General features: G+C 40.5%; 1 protein-coding gene across 1 annotated transcript; it reads right to left on the reverse strand.

Moving 5' to 3' along the window:
- Nucleotides 1-2111: 2111 nt before the first annotated feature.
- LOC124863858 (CCN family member 1-like) lies at nt 2112-13299 on the reverse strand. The gene is made up of 5 exons (XM_047358385.1): nt 13083-13299; nt 10604-10817; nt 7414-7854; nt 6781-6959; nt 2112-3975 (listed from the first exon to the last, which is right to left on the reverse strand). Exons 1-5 carry the CDS (start codon nt 13131-13133, stop codon nt 3670-3672), a joined length of 1191 nt encoding a protein of 396 aa, XP_047214341.1. The 5' UTR covers nt 13134-13299; the 3' UTR covers nt 2112-3669.
- Between the last annotated feature and the right edge of the window lie 7407 nt (nt 13300-20706).

The raw sequence follows: 20706 nt of genomic DNA on the forward strand, positions 1-20706 counted from the left end.
TTTATTGTTTTGAGCAGTGTATATTGCAACAGGTTGCACCTTTTTAAAATATAAATCAGTTTGCTACAAAAAGACACCCACTAAATTTAGGTTCATTTATGATCTGAAATAATCTTTTCAGCCATCTAGCAGTGCCGTGCAACAGATAGGGGAGGTTCAGCTCTGTGTGGACTTGGTATACCTTGATACCCATAACCAGCCCACGCTTGCTAGCGGCACAGTAAAATAGATGACCTGATGTGAGAATCGAAAACCACTTTAATGTTTACTGATATTTAATGGAAGTTAACATTAAAAAAACAAGTTTTAATGCTGGTATACTAACCAGATAAATGTGAATGAAAATGCTAAAGTTATGGGCTGCTTTCATCCTGTAGCTAGTATTTAACTTACAAGTCCGGCTCAAAAAAGTTCAATCATTTTTGTCATAACTTTCAGCAGGTGAAACTGATCCAAATAGTGAAATATTTCAAACCTTTATTTCAAGTAACTGGATATAGCTTAGAAATGATGAAAACCTGAAATTCAGTGTGTCAGAAAACACAATAGAAATAGAATACTGTAAATGGACTGAACTTATATAGCGCTTTTCCAGTCATACAGACCACTCAAAGCACTTTACACTAGAGCCACATTCACCCAATCGCACTCACTAATGCTCACACACCAATACGCAGACCGGTAGGCAACTTGAGGTTAAGTGCCTTGCCCAGGGGCACATCAACATATGGCAGGAGGAAGCTGGAATCAAACCCACAACCTTCTGATTGCAAGACCCTACTGAGCCACAGTCGCCTCATTGTAAACAAATTAAATACCAGAAATGAGTGTTGCACACTAGCTGATAAACTCAAAACACCTGAAAAGGTTTCTTGGGCCTCTAGATGGTCTCCCAGCCTGGGTCAGTAGGCTACACAGTCAAGACTGCTGACTGGACAGATGTCCGAATAACTTTCATTGCCAACCTCCACGAGGAGGGTATGCCACAAAAGGTTATTACTAAGAAAGCTGGTTCAGAGTACTATAACCAAGCATATTTATAGAAAGTTGAGCAGTAGGAAAAGGTTCACCAGTAACAATAACTGTAGCCTTGTGCGGGTTGTTAAGCAATGTCCATTTAAGAATATTTTACGGAGCTTCACAAGGAGTTGACTGAGGCAGTAGTCAGTGCATCAAGAACCACTAAACAGATGAATCCTACACATGGGCTACAAATGTGATATTCCTTGTGCCAACCATCAACCAGAAACAACACCAGAAGCCTCTTACCTGGACTAAGGAGAAAAATGACTGGATTGTTGCTCTGTGATCCAAAATCTTTTCAGATAAAACCACAAGTTTACATTTCATTTGGAAATCAAGGTCCCAGAGTCTGGAGGAAGAGTGGAGAGACAGGATCCATGATGTTGAAATACCCGGCCATTTACCGGGTAATTTTAGAGTTCTTCATGTTTCCTTCAACTGACAAGCCTATACCGGCCCACACTGCCCAAGGTACCAACAGCTGGTTCTGTGACCATGTGCTTGATTGGCCAGTAAACTGGCCCGACATGAACCTGGTAGAGAACCTATGGAATATTGTCAAGAAGATGAGACACCAGAACCAACAATAGAGATGAAGGCTGCTTTCAAAGCAACCTGGGCTTCCGTTACACTTCAGCAGAACCACAGGCTGATCTCCATGCCACGTCGCATTAATGCAGTAATTCATGCAAAAAGGAGGCCCAACCAAATATTTAGTTCATAGAAATGAACATACTTTCCAGAGGTCTGACATTTCAACTTAAAATATTCTTTTTTTTATAATCTTATGATATAATTTTGTTTTATGAGACACTGAATTTTGTGTTTCCATTATCTGTAAGCTATATTCAGCAAAATCACAGGGAAATAAAGGCTTGAAATGTTCTTTTTAATGAATCTATATAATATATAGAGTTTCACTTTATGAAATGAGTGAATAAAGTATAAATGTTTTTTTACAATGTTCTAATTCCTGAGCTATACTGTATTTGTAGCCATGTAATGCTGCTATGGCAGATTGGACGATTGACATTGGATAATCATTCCAGTGACTGACAGTGACATTTTCATTTAAAACTTCCACACAGTAAGGGTAAACGTTTATTTACTTAAAAAAGTTACTACTTCAAAACCATTCGCGTAACCTTCCTTGAAGACACGAAGAACAATATTCCTTTAAACTGTTTTTCCTTTTAAATGTTCTTAAACTGGTACATTAAGAACCTGAACCAAGGTTCAGTGTTCAGTGTTTAAACTACACATGAACCAATTCAACAGAATGATGGGCCCTTATACAGCAGATAGAACTAAAAAGTTACAAATTCATCTGTACATAGCTGCTCTACAGAGTCCCTTAGAACTAGACCAAATGACAAAACCACAGCATCTATGAGCAAGAGGAAAAGATTACAATACCTGCAGTGTTATAAGAGAATGACTTGGACATGTCTGCCTAGTGTTCACCCTTGACACTTAGATATTGTATTAAAGTTGACATAAGGTGCACAAACTAATCCAAGCAAAAGTTAAGGAGAATGCTTTTGTTTTCCAGTCGTAATATATGATCTACGCTCCAGAAATCACAGAATACATGTCTGCCTCGACTGTTAAGTCAGCAGTTTTCAGAAACGTACACCTCCTTAACATGAAAAGACACGAGTTCTTGTTCTGTTTCAGTGACATGCCATGCTGCTCAATTACAGGCCAGATTAGGCAGTAGTACGGTTCCACCCACGACTCACAAATTGTATGTTTACCTCATCACACAGGCAGCTTTCAGATTTTATTTTTATAGCAAAACCAAAGAGGGGCTGATTTTCCCCTTGGAGATTGTAATTTGCACAGAATTAGGTGGTCGACTGCTCGACGCCAGAATCCCAGACTTGTTCTTCTGGTGCTTGCTAAATGTCTCAGTTTCTTGTGAAGGCAAGGCAGGAGATGAGTCCAGCTGTATAAACAAGCTTTGACATATTTCCTCTGAGTGTGTACAAATCCTAAACCCATCAGGTTCAGCTGTCTGTAGCCCTTCTTCCCTTGCATTCTTTGTCATCCATCTTTGGACACCAGTTTCTGACTGTCCTGGGTTGGTCTCTGTCTGCCGCTTGTGACTGACAGCTGATCATTGATTTGTCCCCTTTAAGATCCTTGTTCAGCCACACAGAGGCTCCAAGAAACATCTGCTGTCCCAGTGGCATGCCAATGTGTCAGCGTATCTGTCTCTAGAATAAATATCAAGGAATAAATATCAATGCAAGACAAACCACAACCTTTTGCAAACACCGTTAAAGTCTTTGTAAATCTTCTACCTAAGTCATTTTTCAGATTTTGTTTCAAATCAAACATAAACCGGTTTTGTACCAGCCAGTAACATCTATCCCGCTGCAAGAGAATAAGTCTAGCATAATGCAAGAAATAGTCATCTTTAAGAGTTTCCACTTGCACTCCTTTTTCCTTGGCTGTAGTGCCACAGTTCAGGGAACATTTGGAGCAGGGCAAATAATCTTCCAGAAAAGATCTCTTGATCTGTGAACATTGCCTGCGTCTATTCATAGCTACACTAGAAACAGCTGCTCTATAAAAAGTATCTCTAATGGGTGGCAATTAATGCTTTTATGGAGGAATGCTGGAGGGACGGGGGTAACATAACTAGTCCTTGAATTTGTGTACGTCTCCATAAAGCCACAGTTGTGGGGGCATCACAGCCTCGTTTAGATGGTTGCACTCATCGCTGCACTTGCAGGACTGGATGAACATCACGGATCTACTGAAAAGATCTCCATCAGGGCAGGCAAAGGTCACGTTGGCTGTACGCGTGCGACGAGGGGAGCAGCAACGGCCGTCCCTGCACACCCCGCAGTAGTTGGGCCTGTACAGCCGAGTGCTCCTGCAGCTGGCGTATGACAAACGGTGCGGCTCTGGGGCCTTGTGTGTACGAGAGCACTTCCTTCCTTTCTGTGGATTGGAAAAGAGGACAAAATTAAGTAACCTGCAAGACACAAGATCTGCAATACTAAGCTTCTGCAGCAATGAAAAAGGTTATTTGAGGTTCAATTAAAGCACAATGCCCTGACATGGAACAACAAAGGGTAAAATAGATATAAACATGAATACTCCAATGTGTGCCAGTCCAATGCAACACTAGCCTTAACAAACTAAAATTAGCATCAATGCAGTGGTTGACAAAAATTCAGAAAATATCCAGTCGTTTCACATTGACCTTAATAGTAAATGGACTGAATCTATACAGCACTACTGTAGTCATACTGACCTCTTAAACCCCTTTTAAACTAAGAGTTATTGAGCTAGCCGCACTCACAAAGGCTCACATATTTACACACAATGCACAGATCAGTAGGCAACTTGGAATACCTAAGCCTGGTGGATACAAACCGGCAACCTCCTGATTAACAAAATGCTACGTCCTACTGATCCAAAGCCATTTTATTTTAATTTGCCATTGGTCTAATTCTTGTTGAGAAATGTGATATTCTTGACAGATTGAGTGATCTCAGGAGTCCTACGAAAGGATGCTGTCTTTTAATGTTAGCATGGGCTTTTTACCAAAAAAAGAAGATAAGACATTTGTATTTGTTTTGAATTATATGCGTCATACCATCACATAACTCATTAGTCATCACTGCAGGCATAAAAAACAAGGTTAAGGCAGTTAACTACAGAGATGTGCAAAATCAAGGTCAGAACAACAGATTATTGCCAAAAGATATTAGGATGCCAGCAATAGCTAGGGTAGACACCGGTAAACATTAACTCCCTCGGCAACTCGACAAAAGCAGGGAGAGCTAGGTGAAAACAGGTGCCCAGCAACCCATCAGGCTCAGAAATGGTTCATTGCTGGAAACCGAATGGTTCAGATAGTGCTGTGCATGAAGCTCTAGAGAGCAACAGAGTGGGCAAGATGTACGATCTACATTATGAGTGCAACTGTCAGACAGTCAGAGCTCAAGGATTTCCTAACATTCAAAAGATGTGGTTGTTATGTCTATGTGATGGACTAGCAACCTATCTAGGGTTTACTCCTCCTCCCACCGATTAGGAACTGGAAATAGGCATTAGTCTCTTAAAAGAAGGAAAGAGTTTTGGAAAGAGGAAGCATCTAGACTAAAGGGCACTAATAGGCTCCTGCCAGTGATATTATTATTAAATGATTAAATGCTTCTCTCTGGATATTTAACCCACACAGCAACTGGACTGTAAATAACCAAAATGGATCAGGCTGGTGCTTCAGCTATTGAAATTTGTAAAGTAGTGGACAGTACATGAGCAGTAATACTAACACCAGTGACACCACAAGGTAAGGTAAGGTAAGTTTATTTATATAGCGCTTTTCAGTAACAAGACATTCAAAGCGCTGTACATGAGGAAGAACAATTACAATACAATCACAAAGAAAATAAACACAGAAAAACAAATCAAATGACACTTACAATCCTTGGGAGTAATAATAATTAATAATCCTTCCAAGTTTACTGGTAGAAATTGGTTCCAAGCCACTCTTAATAATAAAGCATCTTATGCTAAAAGAAGATGATAATATTGATAGTCTCATCATTCCACTGAATTCTAACTAGGGAAGCTGAGTCACTGGTACAAAACAGCTTTAATCCACATTTTCAGGTGCTAATAATATATTGCTTTTACTGGTACTGAAGTTGTACTAAGTAATAACAGTCCATTATAGTCTAATTAAGAAAGCTGGGTCATTGATGTAAGAGCAGCTAAACTCCAAATTACTAATAATATTTGGTTTTCACTGGTAATCCTTCTGATAAAACTGAAAATCAATGAAGAAGTAATTAAATACTAATAATAATTGGCTTTTGCTGGTAATCCTTCTGAGAAATCTGAAAATCAATGAAAAGTAATGAAATCACACATTTAGGTAAAGTAAGATAGGAGGAAAAAAAATCATATTTCAGACTCTATTCTTAGCAGAACAGTCTGAAATAGTACAAAAAACCTTATCAGGGGTAAGCAACACACACATAAGTAAAGATTTAGCAAGGGTACAGTGGAATCTTGAGGGTGTGAATATATATAAGTCTGAGTGTGTTTGCAAAAATTAGACTGTCAACACTGATAGAAGCGCCATTGTCCTTGAGAAGAGAGCTGGAAGTTTTATCAATCGGCCGCATAGTCCTATCAGGTAGGGGAGTGCTGGGGAAGAGTGTCGTGTTTATATAACATCCAGGAGATATTTTGTCGATAGCCAGTTAGCAGAAGTTGCCAAGACAACATTGGGGCGCCAGATTTAGAAAAACAATAAATGTTGTGGTTCAGGCTGTTGTGAATTTCCAACTAAATTAAGAGTTTTACTGGTATGTCTCAATTGCGAATCCAAATTGCCAAATTTCTGGTACTTTCCGCAGATCTCGAGCGTACAACTTCTCCAAGATTATATCCTTTAACCTCTGAGTCCAACCGCTGCCAGGCGAATCCAATTCACTGAATTCAGTTCAAGAATTGTGTCCAGCTTGCAATTCTGCTCTCTTAACATTTCAGTCAGTGTTGATAGCTCTACAGACTCCATCTAAATTTAAAAGTTTGGAGGATATGCAAAGTGAGGCTCTGAGAAAAATACAGACAAAAAACAGAAGCAGGGATCAGCAGGGAGGGAGGGAGAGAAAATGCATGTCTTCCACCGAGAGCAAGAGAAAAGAAAGACTAATGCAAGTATTTCTTCAATCTAGACAATACCTTTGTAAACTTTTAAAAGGAGGCTCCGAAAACATTCCTCACCTTCACAGGGATGGACATAGAGCTGCAAGGCCGAATGTTACACAGGCGAGTTTCTTTGACCAGCTTACACAGAGCATTGTCGTTGGTAACACGAGAGGAAACGCCCATCCCACAGGTCCGGGAACACTGGGACCAGGAGGTGGTCTGTACCACACACTGATCCCCAAACTTACTCCAGACTAGAGAAGATGAAAGAGAAGACAAGTGAGTACAAATAACAATGGATGCTGCAACATTTAGACAGTGAAAGAGCAGTAGAATCAGCAAAAATTATACTGGTAGAAAAGTTGCCAAGTAGCAGGGAAAAGCAGAAGTACGTGGATGAAGGGCACACTAGTCTTATTCACTGAACAGGCAACACTGACACATAGAGAAGGTGATTACAGAGAGGGGAGAGCTGCGTGACAGAGGTATGTGCTGTATGAGAGGGGGAGAGCACCTCTGGTGTGCAAGGAGCCAGTGGAAAACAACTCTCACATAAATACTAACACCAGCACAGATGCAGAGGAAAAGGTCCACATTGAGGCCACTTGTGTGTCAACAGGCAAAAATGATTAAAACATAAACATGATGCACGACTGAGTAGAGAAAACAGACGCCACTCTGAGGTGACGCGGCAACGCAATTTCTTACCCGTCAGGTCCTTATTTCCATGTGGTTTGTCCCATTTGCGCCGCACTTCCAACAGTTCATTGCCCAAAGTGCCTTTCTCCTTTTTGGCTTTGTAAGGGTACAGCTTCCGGTAAGGTTTTGGATAAGACTTGGAATACGGATAGGCCGGGTAGGGAATGAAGAGGTAAGGTCGGTAGGCAGGAGGTGGGGGCCGGCGGTGTGCTGGGGGCACAACAGTGGTTCCCTTATGGCAGTCAATGCTGAGGCAGCACTGGCCTGGCACCTTCACTAGCTTGGGGGCAGGACAGGAAGGAGAAGCCAGAGGCACATGGGTGGGGCAAAGGGACATGCAGCCTACAGCTCCATCAATGCAGGTACACTGGTGTTTGCAGCCAGCACGGAAGTTCTCGCCATTTTGATAAATCTGTCCGTTGTATTCACAGGAGCGGCCATCTGCTTTTGCTGGAAAGATACATCAAGACACATAGGTTTGTATGTTGGTAGAACTACCACTGTTCCCAGAAGATCCAATGCTCAAATCTAAGCCAACCACACATTGATTGCCCTATATTTAGAACCTTTGTGCCGCTTGCATGTTATCCCTTCTTTTCTTCAGGTACTCTGGTTACCTCTCACTGTCCTAAAAATGTTCATGTTATGTTTTTCAGCAGTTTAGCAGCTCTTAAATCACTCTTAGGTGTGAGTGTCTGCTTTCATTACTCTGCCTCTTTTTCTTTGAGCGTTTGCTGAGGATTCATCCCTCTGTTACCCAGAACAGGATTAAGCACGTACACTACAAGAAAACGTTTGTTAAAAAAGACGTTGTGTATGGTGAAACACTGTCCACACAACGGCGTCCATCGATGTCTAAATGTGGTTGAAAGTTTGTTAGATCAGATGGGCCAAACAAGCCAGACTTTCAACCTCTATGATTAGAAAATGACCTATTGGCTAAAAAATCTAAATTAAAAAATTTAAGGACTTGCTGAACTCGCTATAAAATAGATGGCCTTAGATACCCAGAGTTTAGAGATTTAGAGGGTATGGAAAATGTATGCATACTTAAAGTTGGTATGATGACATCAAATATTTTTGATGCATATATGCAATTGTTGCAAGATAATGAATTCCAGGTCTAGAACATGAGGGATTAGGCCTTTCTTTACATAAATCCAACATCTCCTTGTTGGGAACTTTAGTCATTTTACCTTACCTTACTATACCTTGTATTTTCCTTCAATATAGCATAGTCTGCAATGTTGGACACAAAATGTTAGTTGTGCAACAAGGTTTTTCTACTTTGTACCGCTGCCTACTCCAATAAAGGAGAGTTACGTCCTGTTCAAAAAATTATTGCACGCTGTAGCCCATGACTGGACAGTCTTTGCTATGTCTTAAATAATTATTTCATTTGCAACAACAAGACCCAAAGCAGTGAATGTGTTTTGTCACAACACTTCTTGACAGTGGTTTGAATAACCTTCCGCCCTGCATGACCTACCTTGTATGCACACTTGTTTTTTTCTTTCCTACATCATAACACTTGTATTTAGTACTTTTATAGAAACTAGCTCTGTTCATTTTAGAAAGTAAACAACTGTTGTTTATGTTAATGTTTTGACCAGTCAGCATAGAAGCTTTCTTCTAGAGGTGGTGGTAAAGGTTGCAATGTTCAATGTGTGCAAAATATAAATGTATTCACCCAAGCATATGAACATATCCTAGTGCTTCCCAATATATAATTATGAACTCACATACTTAAAAAAAGGCTTTTTAACATGCATAAGTACAGTGCCTTGCAGACGCACTCATAATACTCAAACGTATTCACTTTCTTTCAGTTTGCAAACCTTAATGTGTTTTATTGGGATGTTATATGATGGACCAGCTAGAAACAGCATATAATTGTGAAACAGAGCACATCGGATGCCTTGTTCTTAATTTTTCACAAAGAAAATGCAATTAGAAGGTTTTTTTTTCGACTATGTCTGAACCAGCTTTGCATGTCTAAAGATAGAGGTTGTTTTCCATCCTTCTTTGCAAAGTTGCTCAAGCTCAGTCAGATTGGATGGAAAGAGGCAGTTTTCACAAATTATCAATTGGACATAGGTCTGGATTTTGACTTGGCCATTCTAACTCATGAAAACGCTTTCCATTGTAGCTCTTTCTGTATGTTTATGGTTGCTAAACCTCTGCCCAAGCCTCAGGTCTTTTTGCCTTATCTAACAGGTTTTCTTCCATGATTGACCCATATTTATACCCATCCACCCTGCAATCAATTTGGGCCATCAGCATTCATTTGCTGCTTTAAGCTACAACTTTCTCCCTGGCCTGTTGGCTTTGCTCCTTGGTGGTTCATGATGCTCTTTGTTCTATAATGTTCTCCAACAAGTCCCTGAGGCCTTCACGGAATAGCTGGATTTATACTGAGATTACAAAACACTCAGGTGGACTCTATTTATATTTTAGGTGACTTCTGAAGCTAGTTGGGTGCACTGGATTTCATTTAGGGTTATTAGAGTACAGGGGACTGAATACAAAGTGCCCCACCTTTTTCAGATTTTGTTTTGGAAAAAAATTGAAAACCATCTATAATTTCTCTTTGTTTTTCTTTCAATTTACAATTATGCACTGCTTTGTGTTGGTCCATTGCATAAGATTCCAATAAAATACATTGAAGTTTGTAGTTGTAACAAGAGAAAATGTAAAAGAGTTCAAGGAGTCTGAATACTTTTGTGAGGCAGTGTAGAGACATGAGGAGGAAATTGAGAGACACTCTTTCCAAATTTGTGAAGCAAGCACTATATTTAGACCAGAAGGCTTTTTATCTTGTTTACAATATCCTGTCCTGGCTGGTAACCCCCCCCCTACACACATCAACACACACATACATAAATACTAGTGTGTGTTTGTGTGTGTGTGTGTGCTTGTTTTTGTGTTTCATGGGGGTGTTTGTGTACACACTGAAGTACTTATATAAATCCCAGAGTTGGCCAGATGTCAGTCACAGCTCATGAAACATGGCACAGTCTTCAAACGTCCATTCCCTCTCAAAAACAGACCCTAGCGGCCTGGCTCGAAAGTCAGATTCTCCTCCCTGAAGATACACATTGGCTCACTCAACCCCTAGTTATGTCCGATCAAGACCAAAAAGCTACCCAGAGCTGGTGCTCATCTGATTTAGCCTTCCTGCCGCCTCAGTGGTACATACCCCTGCAGATGCCATGGGTGCGACCCACATCGTTGCCGTAGTTGCACTCCAGTCCTTTATGGTGATCACACGGCTGTCCCTCATTGCAGTCTTGGTTCAGCTGCGCGGCACACATCTTGCAGCAGCCACAACCATCAGGGACTGAACTTATTCCAGGGGGACAGGATAGGGGCACCGCTGGGCATTCGCACAATACCGGACAGTCAGCCGTCACCTACAGGAGGGGGACACATTTTATTTTGCGCACATAGTGATGGACCAACTAACCACAGGAGAAAAACTTGACTCATGTTACTCAGATCACAGAAATTCCTGAGAGTGTGTGTGGCTTAAACACCGCCTGAATAGTCAGCACTGTCGTGAGCCCAACAGGGGTATCTGTGACCCTCTGTCGCCTTCCGCTTGGCATTCACCCGGCCTGCAAGGATGAAAGAGATGTTCTCCACTCCTCCACCTCCCTCCCCCTTCATCTTTTGTTTCCAAACCTATCAGTGTCCATGCACAAAAAAAACCCCACACATGCACAAACCAGACAAACAACTCCCAGTTGGTGCTGCAGTCACAGGAGGGCTGTCAGTCAAGACCAGCCAGAGGGATCCTTTCCCACTCTTACTCACGGTTCAGATTTTTTCAGTAACAGTGCAGTGAAGACAGCCTTCTGCTTTTAGCATAACATTTACAACTTAAAACTTTCCTAGGGAACAGCTACACAATATTCCTGAGGATATATATGCAGTGCAACAAGCTCATATTAGCATGAGGTTTATTTTCATCTCCGTTGGTACAACTGTTGGATAATATTACGGTTGTATAATTACAGATATACAGTAGGATGGAAGCCAGTGTGGAAATAGTTTGTTTTTTAAATCGTATATACTCTCACAGAAACTCAGAGCTGACCCATAATATAAGCAAAGTAAACCACAGCTTAGGGTCTTTGAACCAGCAGGGGGCTTTCAAGAGCTCTTGAATTTTTGTCATAAAGTTTTGTTCTCGTGATTTTGTTTGTTTGTCCAAATTTTTTTTTTTTTACTTCTCTTCAGCCATTTTAAAAACGTGAGTTTATACAATTTATATATTTTTTTAAACATTCCAGCAAATTGACTGATCTACTAGTTTTAAATACATATCTTCATGGTTTAGTAGTTATGTTTACAGTTAGAATTTAAGGTAAATACTAAAATAATTTGTGTTGCTGGGTCACATTTCATGCACAGTGTATCCCAAAATAAACTCATCCCCTCCTTCTCGACTCTATCAACACTGATTGCATTGAAATGTTGAACACAGGACACCACAGCAAAAACGAAATAAATAAGTCAGACAAAATAACAATCTCTGCAGTTAATATACAGCTGTCATATTCTAAAAAAACTTAATTCCATATCTTTTTCATTTATTAAAATGGGAAATGGAAAAAAACATTCCGTTATTCATACAATTTAAGGAATTCCTTCAGAACAAGTAGTGTTGAATGCACTTTGGGCAGATGATAAGAAGATATTAGTGTTTCTTTGGTGACTTGTAGGTGGTGAGCTTAATTGAAATTGGCCTCCGAATCAAATTCTACTTAAACGCAGCAGCATACCCCTCCACGTCTGTGAACCCGGCCACTTGGACCACACCGATACTGATGCGCCACATTCATACTATTTTGAGCCTTACTGAACTGCAGCGTTTCACTCAGATTGTTTTATGTGTGTGTTTCGCTCCACCCTTTACATGGAAGTATAATTATTGCTTTCAGTAACCATAGTCACCAAGTTGACAAAAATCTGGACTGCACGCAAGATGTCCACAGAGAGTCCAAGTGGAACAAAGTTGGCAGGTATAGATAACGAGATTTATGGCACACGACTTCAAGGTCGACTGTGAGGTGTGAATTAAGCCCAGGGCCCCATCAAATTTTGAGCTGGCCCTACACAGACCCATGACAAATAAAGCTTTGTCCCAAACAGCAACACTGAGGGATATTTTGAAGTTTGATTAGATCATTCACGTTTAGATGTCTCAAATAAAACACAAATAAAAAACATCTTGCTAATATCACCTAAGCTAGAGGGTTATTAACATGGGATATTACCACCATGAAAGGTCGTTATGTGTCTTTAAGAGGTTTCGGGGATCAAGACAAGGACTGGCCGACCTTATGAATAATAAATTATTATTAATAAATAAACCATATATGTTGAAAGGGCTTTATTGTTTCTCCTTTTGTTAACTCTTTGTTTTATATTTTTGTTTTCTCACATCCTGGTCCACAAGCCGCACATGAAACAGCGTTTAGGACATTTAAACAGTCGGCGAGACGTCATTAAATCTTTATTTTTGCCATGACGCGCTGACTGTAACGGGCTGTCTGGAAGCCGAGGTTCTAAGGTAACAGAGCAGCTTTGCCAGCGCAGACATGTCCTGAGCGCTAAGCGTTTTCATGAAGCAACGCAGCAGCAGAAATGAAGACAAAGCTACAAGTACTCACCACCCCGACTGTCGCCACTCCCAAGGCGGCAAACAGCAACTGTATCCCCATGCTGTCAGTCAGGTGATGCTCATACAAGACAAGTGGATCCTTAAAACAGTTTATGTCACAAAGATTTTAATCCCACATCCAACTTCTGCCCACATGGATTATATCCAAATTCCAGGTTCATCCTCAGGTATCCTCCATCATTTGTAAATTTTGCTTGGTTTACGTTTGAGCCTTGTTTTTATATCATCCCCGTGCTCGCCTGGGTAACCACGCCCACCCACCTCCTTTAACCAATCAGCACGCAACCGCTCTCCTTAAAAGGCAAAGGAGTGGAGCCTGCGAAGGTTTTCGCACTGAAAGCTGTGTTTTTTTTTCACGTGTGGGCGTGGCCAGCCATGAATGCAGCCATTCATAAAAATTCTGAATTACTACATTCCAAAGCAGCCCCGGGTTTGGGGCGTTAGTTTATTTAGTGCTAGCGAAAATCATATTTTTGGTGCTTTAAAGTTCCTTCCAAAGACTTACCTCTGTCGGGATGCTGCTTTGTGAAAAGTAAAATAAATATGCTCAGCTGCTAGTCCATTAATGCTTGAAGGGGAAGTGGGGTGATGAAAAACAGCAAGGAATTTCCCCTCAGTCCACTTTGTAAAAATGCTTCTAGACACGAACGAGACATGGAAAACAAAACACGAAAGGCAGACAGAGTGTTCCAAGGAAGGAAATATTCCATGATTTTATCATAGTGATGTTGAGAATGATATAGCAATATCAAGAACCTGTTTTGTAGCTGCAGTTGGCTTTCCTATACAGAGAGAAAAGCCCAAACAATGCAAGACTGCTGACATCCAAAATCAAGGTCGAAATATCTGCTGCACCTGACCTATGCTTAAATTACTCATTTACACGGGAGAGTCCCGAATTTCGAAGCCAAAGTTTAATTGGGAGGTTATAAGCAGTTAATATCTTACCTTAGTTTCAAAAACCTCCTCTGAATTTATGCATGGGTTATTTAAAGGAAATTTCAAACCATCATCATCAAGCTTGCTTTAGACATTTATTTACAGAGAAGGAGTTGATTATTTTCATTGAAATTGGAGATATGAGACGATGCACCACCAATGATCTTTAAGTCAGAAACGCAGATAACGATTCATTCAGTCCAGAACAACTAACTGATCGAAAATAAAGGAACCACAAGCCTAACGTTTTCACACTTTATCGCATCACCACAGCAACACTTATTTATCTTTACTTTATTAGGATTTTCTGTGATGGACTAAAAGAAATTCATCCATAATTGTGAACTGAAAGGAAAATTATGCATGTTTTACATTTCTTTTACAAATATAATCTGAAAAGTGTGGAGTGCATTTGTATTTAGCCCTGAAGAGCCAATCCTTTGTGGAAGCATAGCATAGCAATTATAGCTCCAAGGCCTTTGGGATATTTGTCTCTACAAGTTTCACACATTCACAGACATTTAGCTCCCTGTTCTTTGCGAAACAACTCAAGCTCAGTCAGATTGGAGAAGTAAGAATACTATTGCAAGTACTGAAGGTACAGAAGCAGCAGCTGGAGAGACACTGTTTCCAAATTTATGAAGCAAACTATGTTTTTCAACCAGAAAATAGAAAAGGTATGGCAGCATAAGAAACAATACAATATCATTAATTTAAACTAGTATAATATTTAATGACAAGCAGCTACGTTGACCGGAAATACTCTCCGTGTTCCGTTCTGAGTAGATGTTTCACGCAGAAAGATCATGGGTGGCGCACAGCCTTCTATCTCCATTTCCTCTATAAATAATCATCAGCCTCTCAGTAAATAATCATCCATTGTGAACATGGCAGTTTAAAGGTACATAAATAGTGTTAAGCCGCAATGTGTTAACTGCTATGAAGTTTTTAAAACTGGAGTAGCTTTTAAACAGTAGAAGTCAGCTTTGGTCTTGGCCCCTCTCTGACCAGCCATTACATTTTTAACCCTCTAGGACCAACTATTCTGGATGTCTAGTAAATGAATTACACCAATCGAGTTATCTTCTACAGATAAGATATTTCTGCTTGTAGCCTGTTAAAAGAATCCCACTTCAAATTTTCTGAACTTACTTTAAAGCACATTCTCAACCATTATAGTAATCCCTTAATCCCTACCATAAGTACAAAGGGCGCATGATCTTACATCTTTCAGTAAGGAGGAATTTAAGGTGGCTAAATTGTTGTTTATCCAAATTGGGAAACTAAACAGAGTAATTTCTGCTGTCACTTCTGCTGGCAGGGAATGCTTTATCCCCCCGTGATCCTTAAAAATTACCCTGCAAGCCAACAAATCAGTCATGTAGAACCACATGTTCAAATGGCGCAGATATAGTTCGACCAATCCACAATCTGATGGATAATTACAGAAGGTAGAGCTGTTTTGTGGAAAAGAATTTAAAGTGCTGACTCACAGCAAGAAATAACACAATTTGTAGATATAGTAAATTCTAGGGTTTTACATTTCAGAATAAAATAACATCTCCTCATGATTTCCTCATGATTTAAATATAACCTCAAGTTTTCGAAAAAACGACAGATTTCATCATTTCGTGACTTGCTAAACAAAGATATAGCTAATTACGGTACTACAAGATACGAAGTTTTGTCTGTCTGCAAGACAATCCCAAATTACCCTCCAACCTCCCACACTCCACTACCACAATTGCAAGTTTGTGTTGATAAATTGTGTTTGGGTTTTTCCAGATGAGGTACTGTGAATTATGACTAAACTGCCCTACTTTGTTTAATCTGTGCAAAGAACCTTACTACAGATGCCTTGTGGATAATTCAACAGGAACCTTTTTTTTAAAGATTTTTTTTGCTGCACCAGTGGCCATTATTTATCAGTATTTTCTGAAAGTAGTTAGACAGGAAATGGGAGCAGAGAGAGGGGGAATACATGTGGCAAATGTCGCCAGGGCTGGGACTCAAACCCGGGACGGGCCACGACTGAAGCCTCTGTGAATGGGTCGCGTGCTGAACCTCCTATGGCACCGGCGCGCACCCAATGGCATCTTTTTAAACCTATGTTGTATTGAGATATTTATTTTAGAGATAAGAGACTTTCTGTTGGCATCACTTCCAATACAAACTTACTCGTTCAGTATTTTAATGGTTGTACTTTCTGATAACTATCATTTACCATACTAATCAAGGCCTGTACACAAAATACCAGTGTTGCACGGTGTGACTTTTAAGGATTACTTTTATGGGCCATTGTTGTGAAATTTAAGTAGTACTTGTGTGAATTTCCGAGAAGTGGCACATATGTGCAGTGTATATATTTCAACTCTAAATCACGATTTCTGACACATTCAAAAAATGTATAACAGCCTGGCTTAGCTAGTGATCAAACAAGATTTACTACAGTATCAAAGGAAGCCCATGATGGATCATGATTTACTTGAACCTGCTTATCTTCATAAGATTGAAATGCCAAGCAGATTAATAATAGCATTTCTTAATGTGTTTAGCATGTTATGCAAACTGATGAAGTTCTCCAACAGGAGGACAGCCTGACCTATTATCTGAATAATAATAATAAGCTGTGTGAGTGCAGTTCAGGTAATTAGTAATTCCCTCCTATACATATAGTTTTTTTGTGTATTGACCTGCTTTTGGCCCTCAATTGTTAGAATAGTTAACACTTCCCGTAACAAGTACCGACTAGATTATTATCAGAGGATGCTTAAGGTCTGTTTTCTATAAAAACTATTTAGGGTTTATAAAATAAAAGCTAGGGTCTTATGCCAATAACTTGAGTAAATGTACTTGGTTGTCAATCATCACTCTGTAGTACAAGTATATTTGCAGAAACCCATTCTACAAGGAAGTAAAACAGACACAGGAAAGAGCAAGCATGCCATCATAAATAGATACAGTGTGCTCACAAACAGTGACCTACACAGAGAGCCAGCTTATGCCTTCGGCACACTAGCAACGTTTACCCAACAAATCCATCTCTCTGTCACTGCATGGAGGTGATGCAACAGCCCCATGCAAACAAAGCAAACATGTGTCAAGTATGGTCTTACAAAAGGAACTTTTGTTTTTGAGAACTTTCCCATCCATTCACTTATAAAATAATACGTCTGTTCGGCTTTGGTGTCTGGATCATCCACGTCATGAACCACCATGCAGAATTTCCAACACGCACCAAAGAGGTGGTATTCATGCACTCTCAGAAATAACAGACACTGCCTCTTGCCCTGCGCTTTGACCTGTGTATCCAGAGCTGACAGCACACAGCTCATAACAGTTAAAGTGACAGAAGTCTGCTTTAAGAGCTCACTGGGAAAGCGCCCTGTCATGAAATAGAAACAGCTTGAAGGGACAGGCAGCGGCAGGTAAGAAACACACCGAAGCTTCAGAAGCAAGTCCATGGAGATAAATGTCAGACAGAGTGAGGGTGTGACTGGAGGGGAAGTAAAAGAACCATGTAAGGAGCTGCGGGGACATAAACACTGTTCACATCTATTATTTACTGCAGAAGGCACAGCATTGTGTTTCAAGCCGGCAGTTTAACAGAAGCCTTGTGTTTCTGTGAGAAAAAAACTGTGTTTATACTGAGAAAGGAGCGGAAGACAGGTGTGGACTGTTTGTTCAGGGGATCCTCAGCCAAACCTGTTGCAACACTCCTCTGACTCTTTACAACCTCCACATAAATAGGACAGACTATTCACATACTCACAAGGTATATTTACTGCAGCTTAAGCTGTTTTGCTCAGAGTATAACTGAGTGGTATATCTATTTAATGCACAAAGATTTATGTTATTTGTGAAAATCCAAGTGCTTAAGGCAGACTTACATTTTGACATCTGTGATGAAGGTGCAGAGCAGTGCATGCATGAGATAAATCTTGTTCCATAACAAGGATTTACTCATTTATTCACAGAGAGGTGTACAAATGTTTAAAACCAGCCTTCATTTTTTGTGTCTAGCTTCAAATGAGACAGACATTCTTGTGCTTTTCAGTTTGTTTTAATAGTCTGTTAAGCTGAGTCAACTTTAGTCCATTTGTTGTGCACAGTGCAATATGTGTTGACTGATGTGACAGATGAAATAATGCGAAGCTTATAGAAAAACCACCCTCAAAACAATATTATTACTACGACTGCTACTGCTAATGATAATGTAATATAATATAAAAATTATTGTGTAGTTTTATATATATATATATATATATATATATATATTTGTGCGGCTATACAGCCATTAATTAGGCCATGATTAGGTGACATTTTTCACCTAATCATGCAAACATAACTGAGGGGCTGAAGCAACGCTCTTTCTGCAGACAACCAACTACACTTTCCGCTTTGAGTTTTTCTTAGATCTTTAGCCTCTATCTTGAAAAAAACACTTCCTGGTGTTGTTAATCAGCTCTAGATCCTTTCTATGCCTCCAACTTCTGATTATGTACAGGGGTTGGACAATGAAACTGAAACACCTGTCATTTTAGTGTGGGAGGTTTCATGGCTAAATTGGACCAGCCTGGTAGCCAGTCTTCATCTAGGGGGAGTGGTGGCCTAGTGGTTAGAACAGGAGGTTTGTGTTCCAAAGGGGACACAAGGGGCCAGGTTCTTATCCCACAGATTGCCACTCTGGGCAAGACCCTTAGCCCCAGAATGCTCCCCGGGCTGCTGCACAATGTCAGCCCACTGCTCCCTATAAGGGATGGGTTAAATGCAGAGGGCAAATTTGGTTGTAATGTACATGTGCAATGACCGATGATTATGATTGCACATTGCACCTGTAAGAGCAGAGTGTGAAGGTTCAATTAGCAGGGTAAGAGCACAGTTTTGCTCAAAATATTGAAATGCACACAACATTATGGGTGACATACCAGAGTTCAAAAGAGGACAAATTGTTGGTGCATGTCTTGCTGGCACATCTGTGACCAAGACAGCAAGTCTTTGTGATGTATCAAGAGCCATGGTATCCAGGGTAATGTCAGCATACCACCAAGAAGGACGAACCACATCCAACAGGATTAACTGTGGACCCAAGAGGAAGCTGTCTGAAAGGGATGTTTGGTGCTAACCCGGATTGTATCCAAAATAAAACCACAGCTGCCCAAATCACGGCAGAATTAAATGTGCACCTCAACTCTCCTGTTTCCACCAGAACTGTCCATCAGGAGCTCCACAGGGTCAATATACACGGCCGGACTGCTATAGCCAAACCTTTGGTCACTCATGCCAATGCCAAACGTCGGTTTCAATGGTGCAAAGAGCACAAATCTTGGGCTGTGGACAATGTGAAACATGTATTGTTCTCTGATGAGTCCACCTTTACTGTTTTCCCCACATCCAGGAGAGTTACGGTGTGGAGAAGCCCCAAAGAAGCGTACCACCCAGACTGTTGCATGCCCAGAGTGAAGCATGGGGGTGGATCAGTGATGGTTTGGGCTGCCATATCATGGCATTCCCTTGGCCCAATACTTGTGCTAGATGGACTGCCAAGGACTACCGAACCATTCTTGAGGACCATGTGCATCCAATGGTTCAAACATTGTATCCTGAAGGTGGTGCCGTGTATCAGAATGACAATGCACCAATACACACAGCAAGACTGGTGAAAGATTGGTTTGATGAACATGAAAGTGAAGTTGAACATCTCCCATGGCCTGCACAGTCACCAGATCTAAATATTATTGAGCCACTTTGGGGTGTTTTGGAGGAGCGAGTCAGGAAACGTTTTCCTCCACCAGTATCACGTAGTGACCTGGCCACTATCCTGCAAGAAGAATGGCTTAAAATCCCTCTGACCACTGTGCAGGACTTGTATATGTCATTCCCAAGACGAATTGACGCTGTATTGGCCGCGAAAGGAGGCCCTACACCATACTAATAAATTATTTTGGTCTAAAACCAGGTGTTTCAGTTTCATTGTCCAACCCCTGTACTTCACTTGTCAAGTTTCATCTCATTGCTTTCAATGATTAACTGCACATAAAACATCACACAGAACTGTGTCTCTGTTTGGTAGAGACATATCTGTCTCTATCAGATATGCACATCTACAGACTGACATTTTTGCTACTTCCGCTTTGCAAAACAGCTCAAGCCCACTCAGAATGAATGGAGAGACTTTGGAGAGAGTCTTTTTGCTGCTTTCAGCTTTTAGCTCCAACCATCTTTCCATCAACTCTGACCACTTTCCCTGTCCTTGCTGAGGAAAAACATGATGCTGCCACCACCATGTTTCACCATGGGATGTTGTGTTCAGGGTGATGACTGATAACTTAACTCTCCTCTACTCATAGCATTTTGCATGTTGGACAAAAGCTTCAATTTTGATCTGATTTGAAGAAGCACTTTCTTCCTCATGTTTGCTGTTGTCTTTGCATTGAATTTTAATGTGAAAAAGTTAATGGGGTATCAAAACTTTTACAAGACATGCAACCTGAGCTGCTTAGGATTATAATATCACAATTCATTGGGCTCCGTGATAGGGTCAAAAATGATTAATAGATCACAGACGCCAACTCTCAACCCTTAAGCACTAATATTAAACCAGATTTTGCACTAGTGTTCTGCCACACCAACTGTTCGGTTGGTATGGAGACTTTTTTAATGGCGTGTGTTTG

This window comes from Girardinichthys multiradiatus, chromosome Y, assembly GCF_021462225.1.
Source record: "Girardinichthys multiradiatus isolate DD_20200921_A chromosome Y, DD_fGirMul_XY1, whole genome shotgun sequence".
In the NCBI taxonomy this organism is placed as follows: Eukaryota; Metazoa; Chordata; class Actinopteri; order Cyprinodontiformes; family Goodeidae; genus Girardinichthys; species Girardinichthys multiradiatus.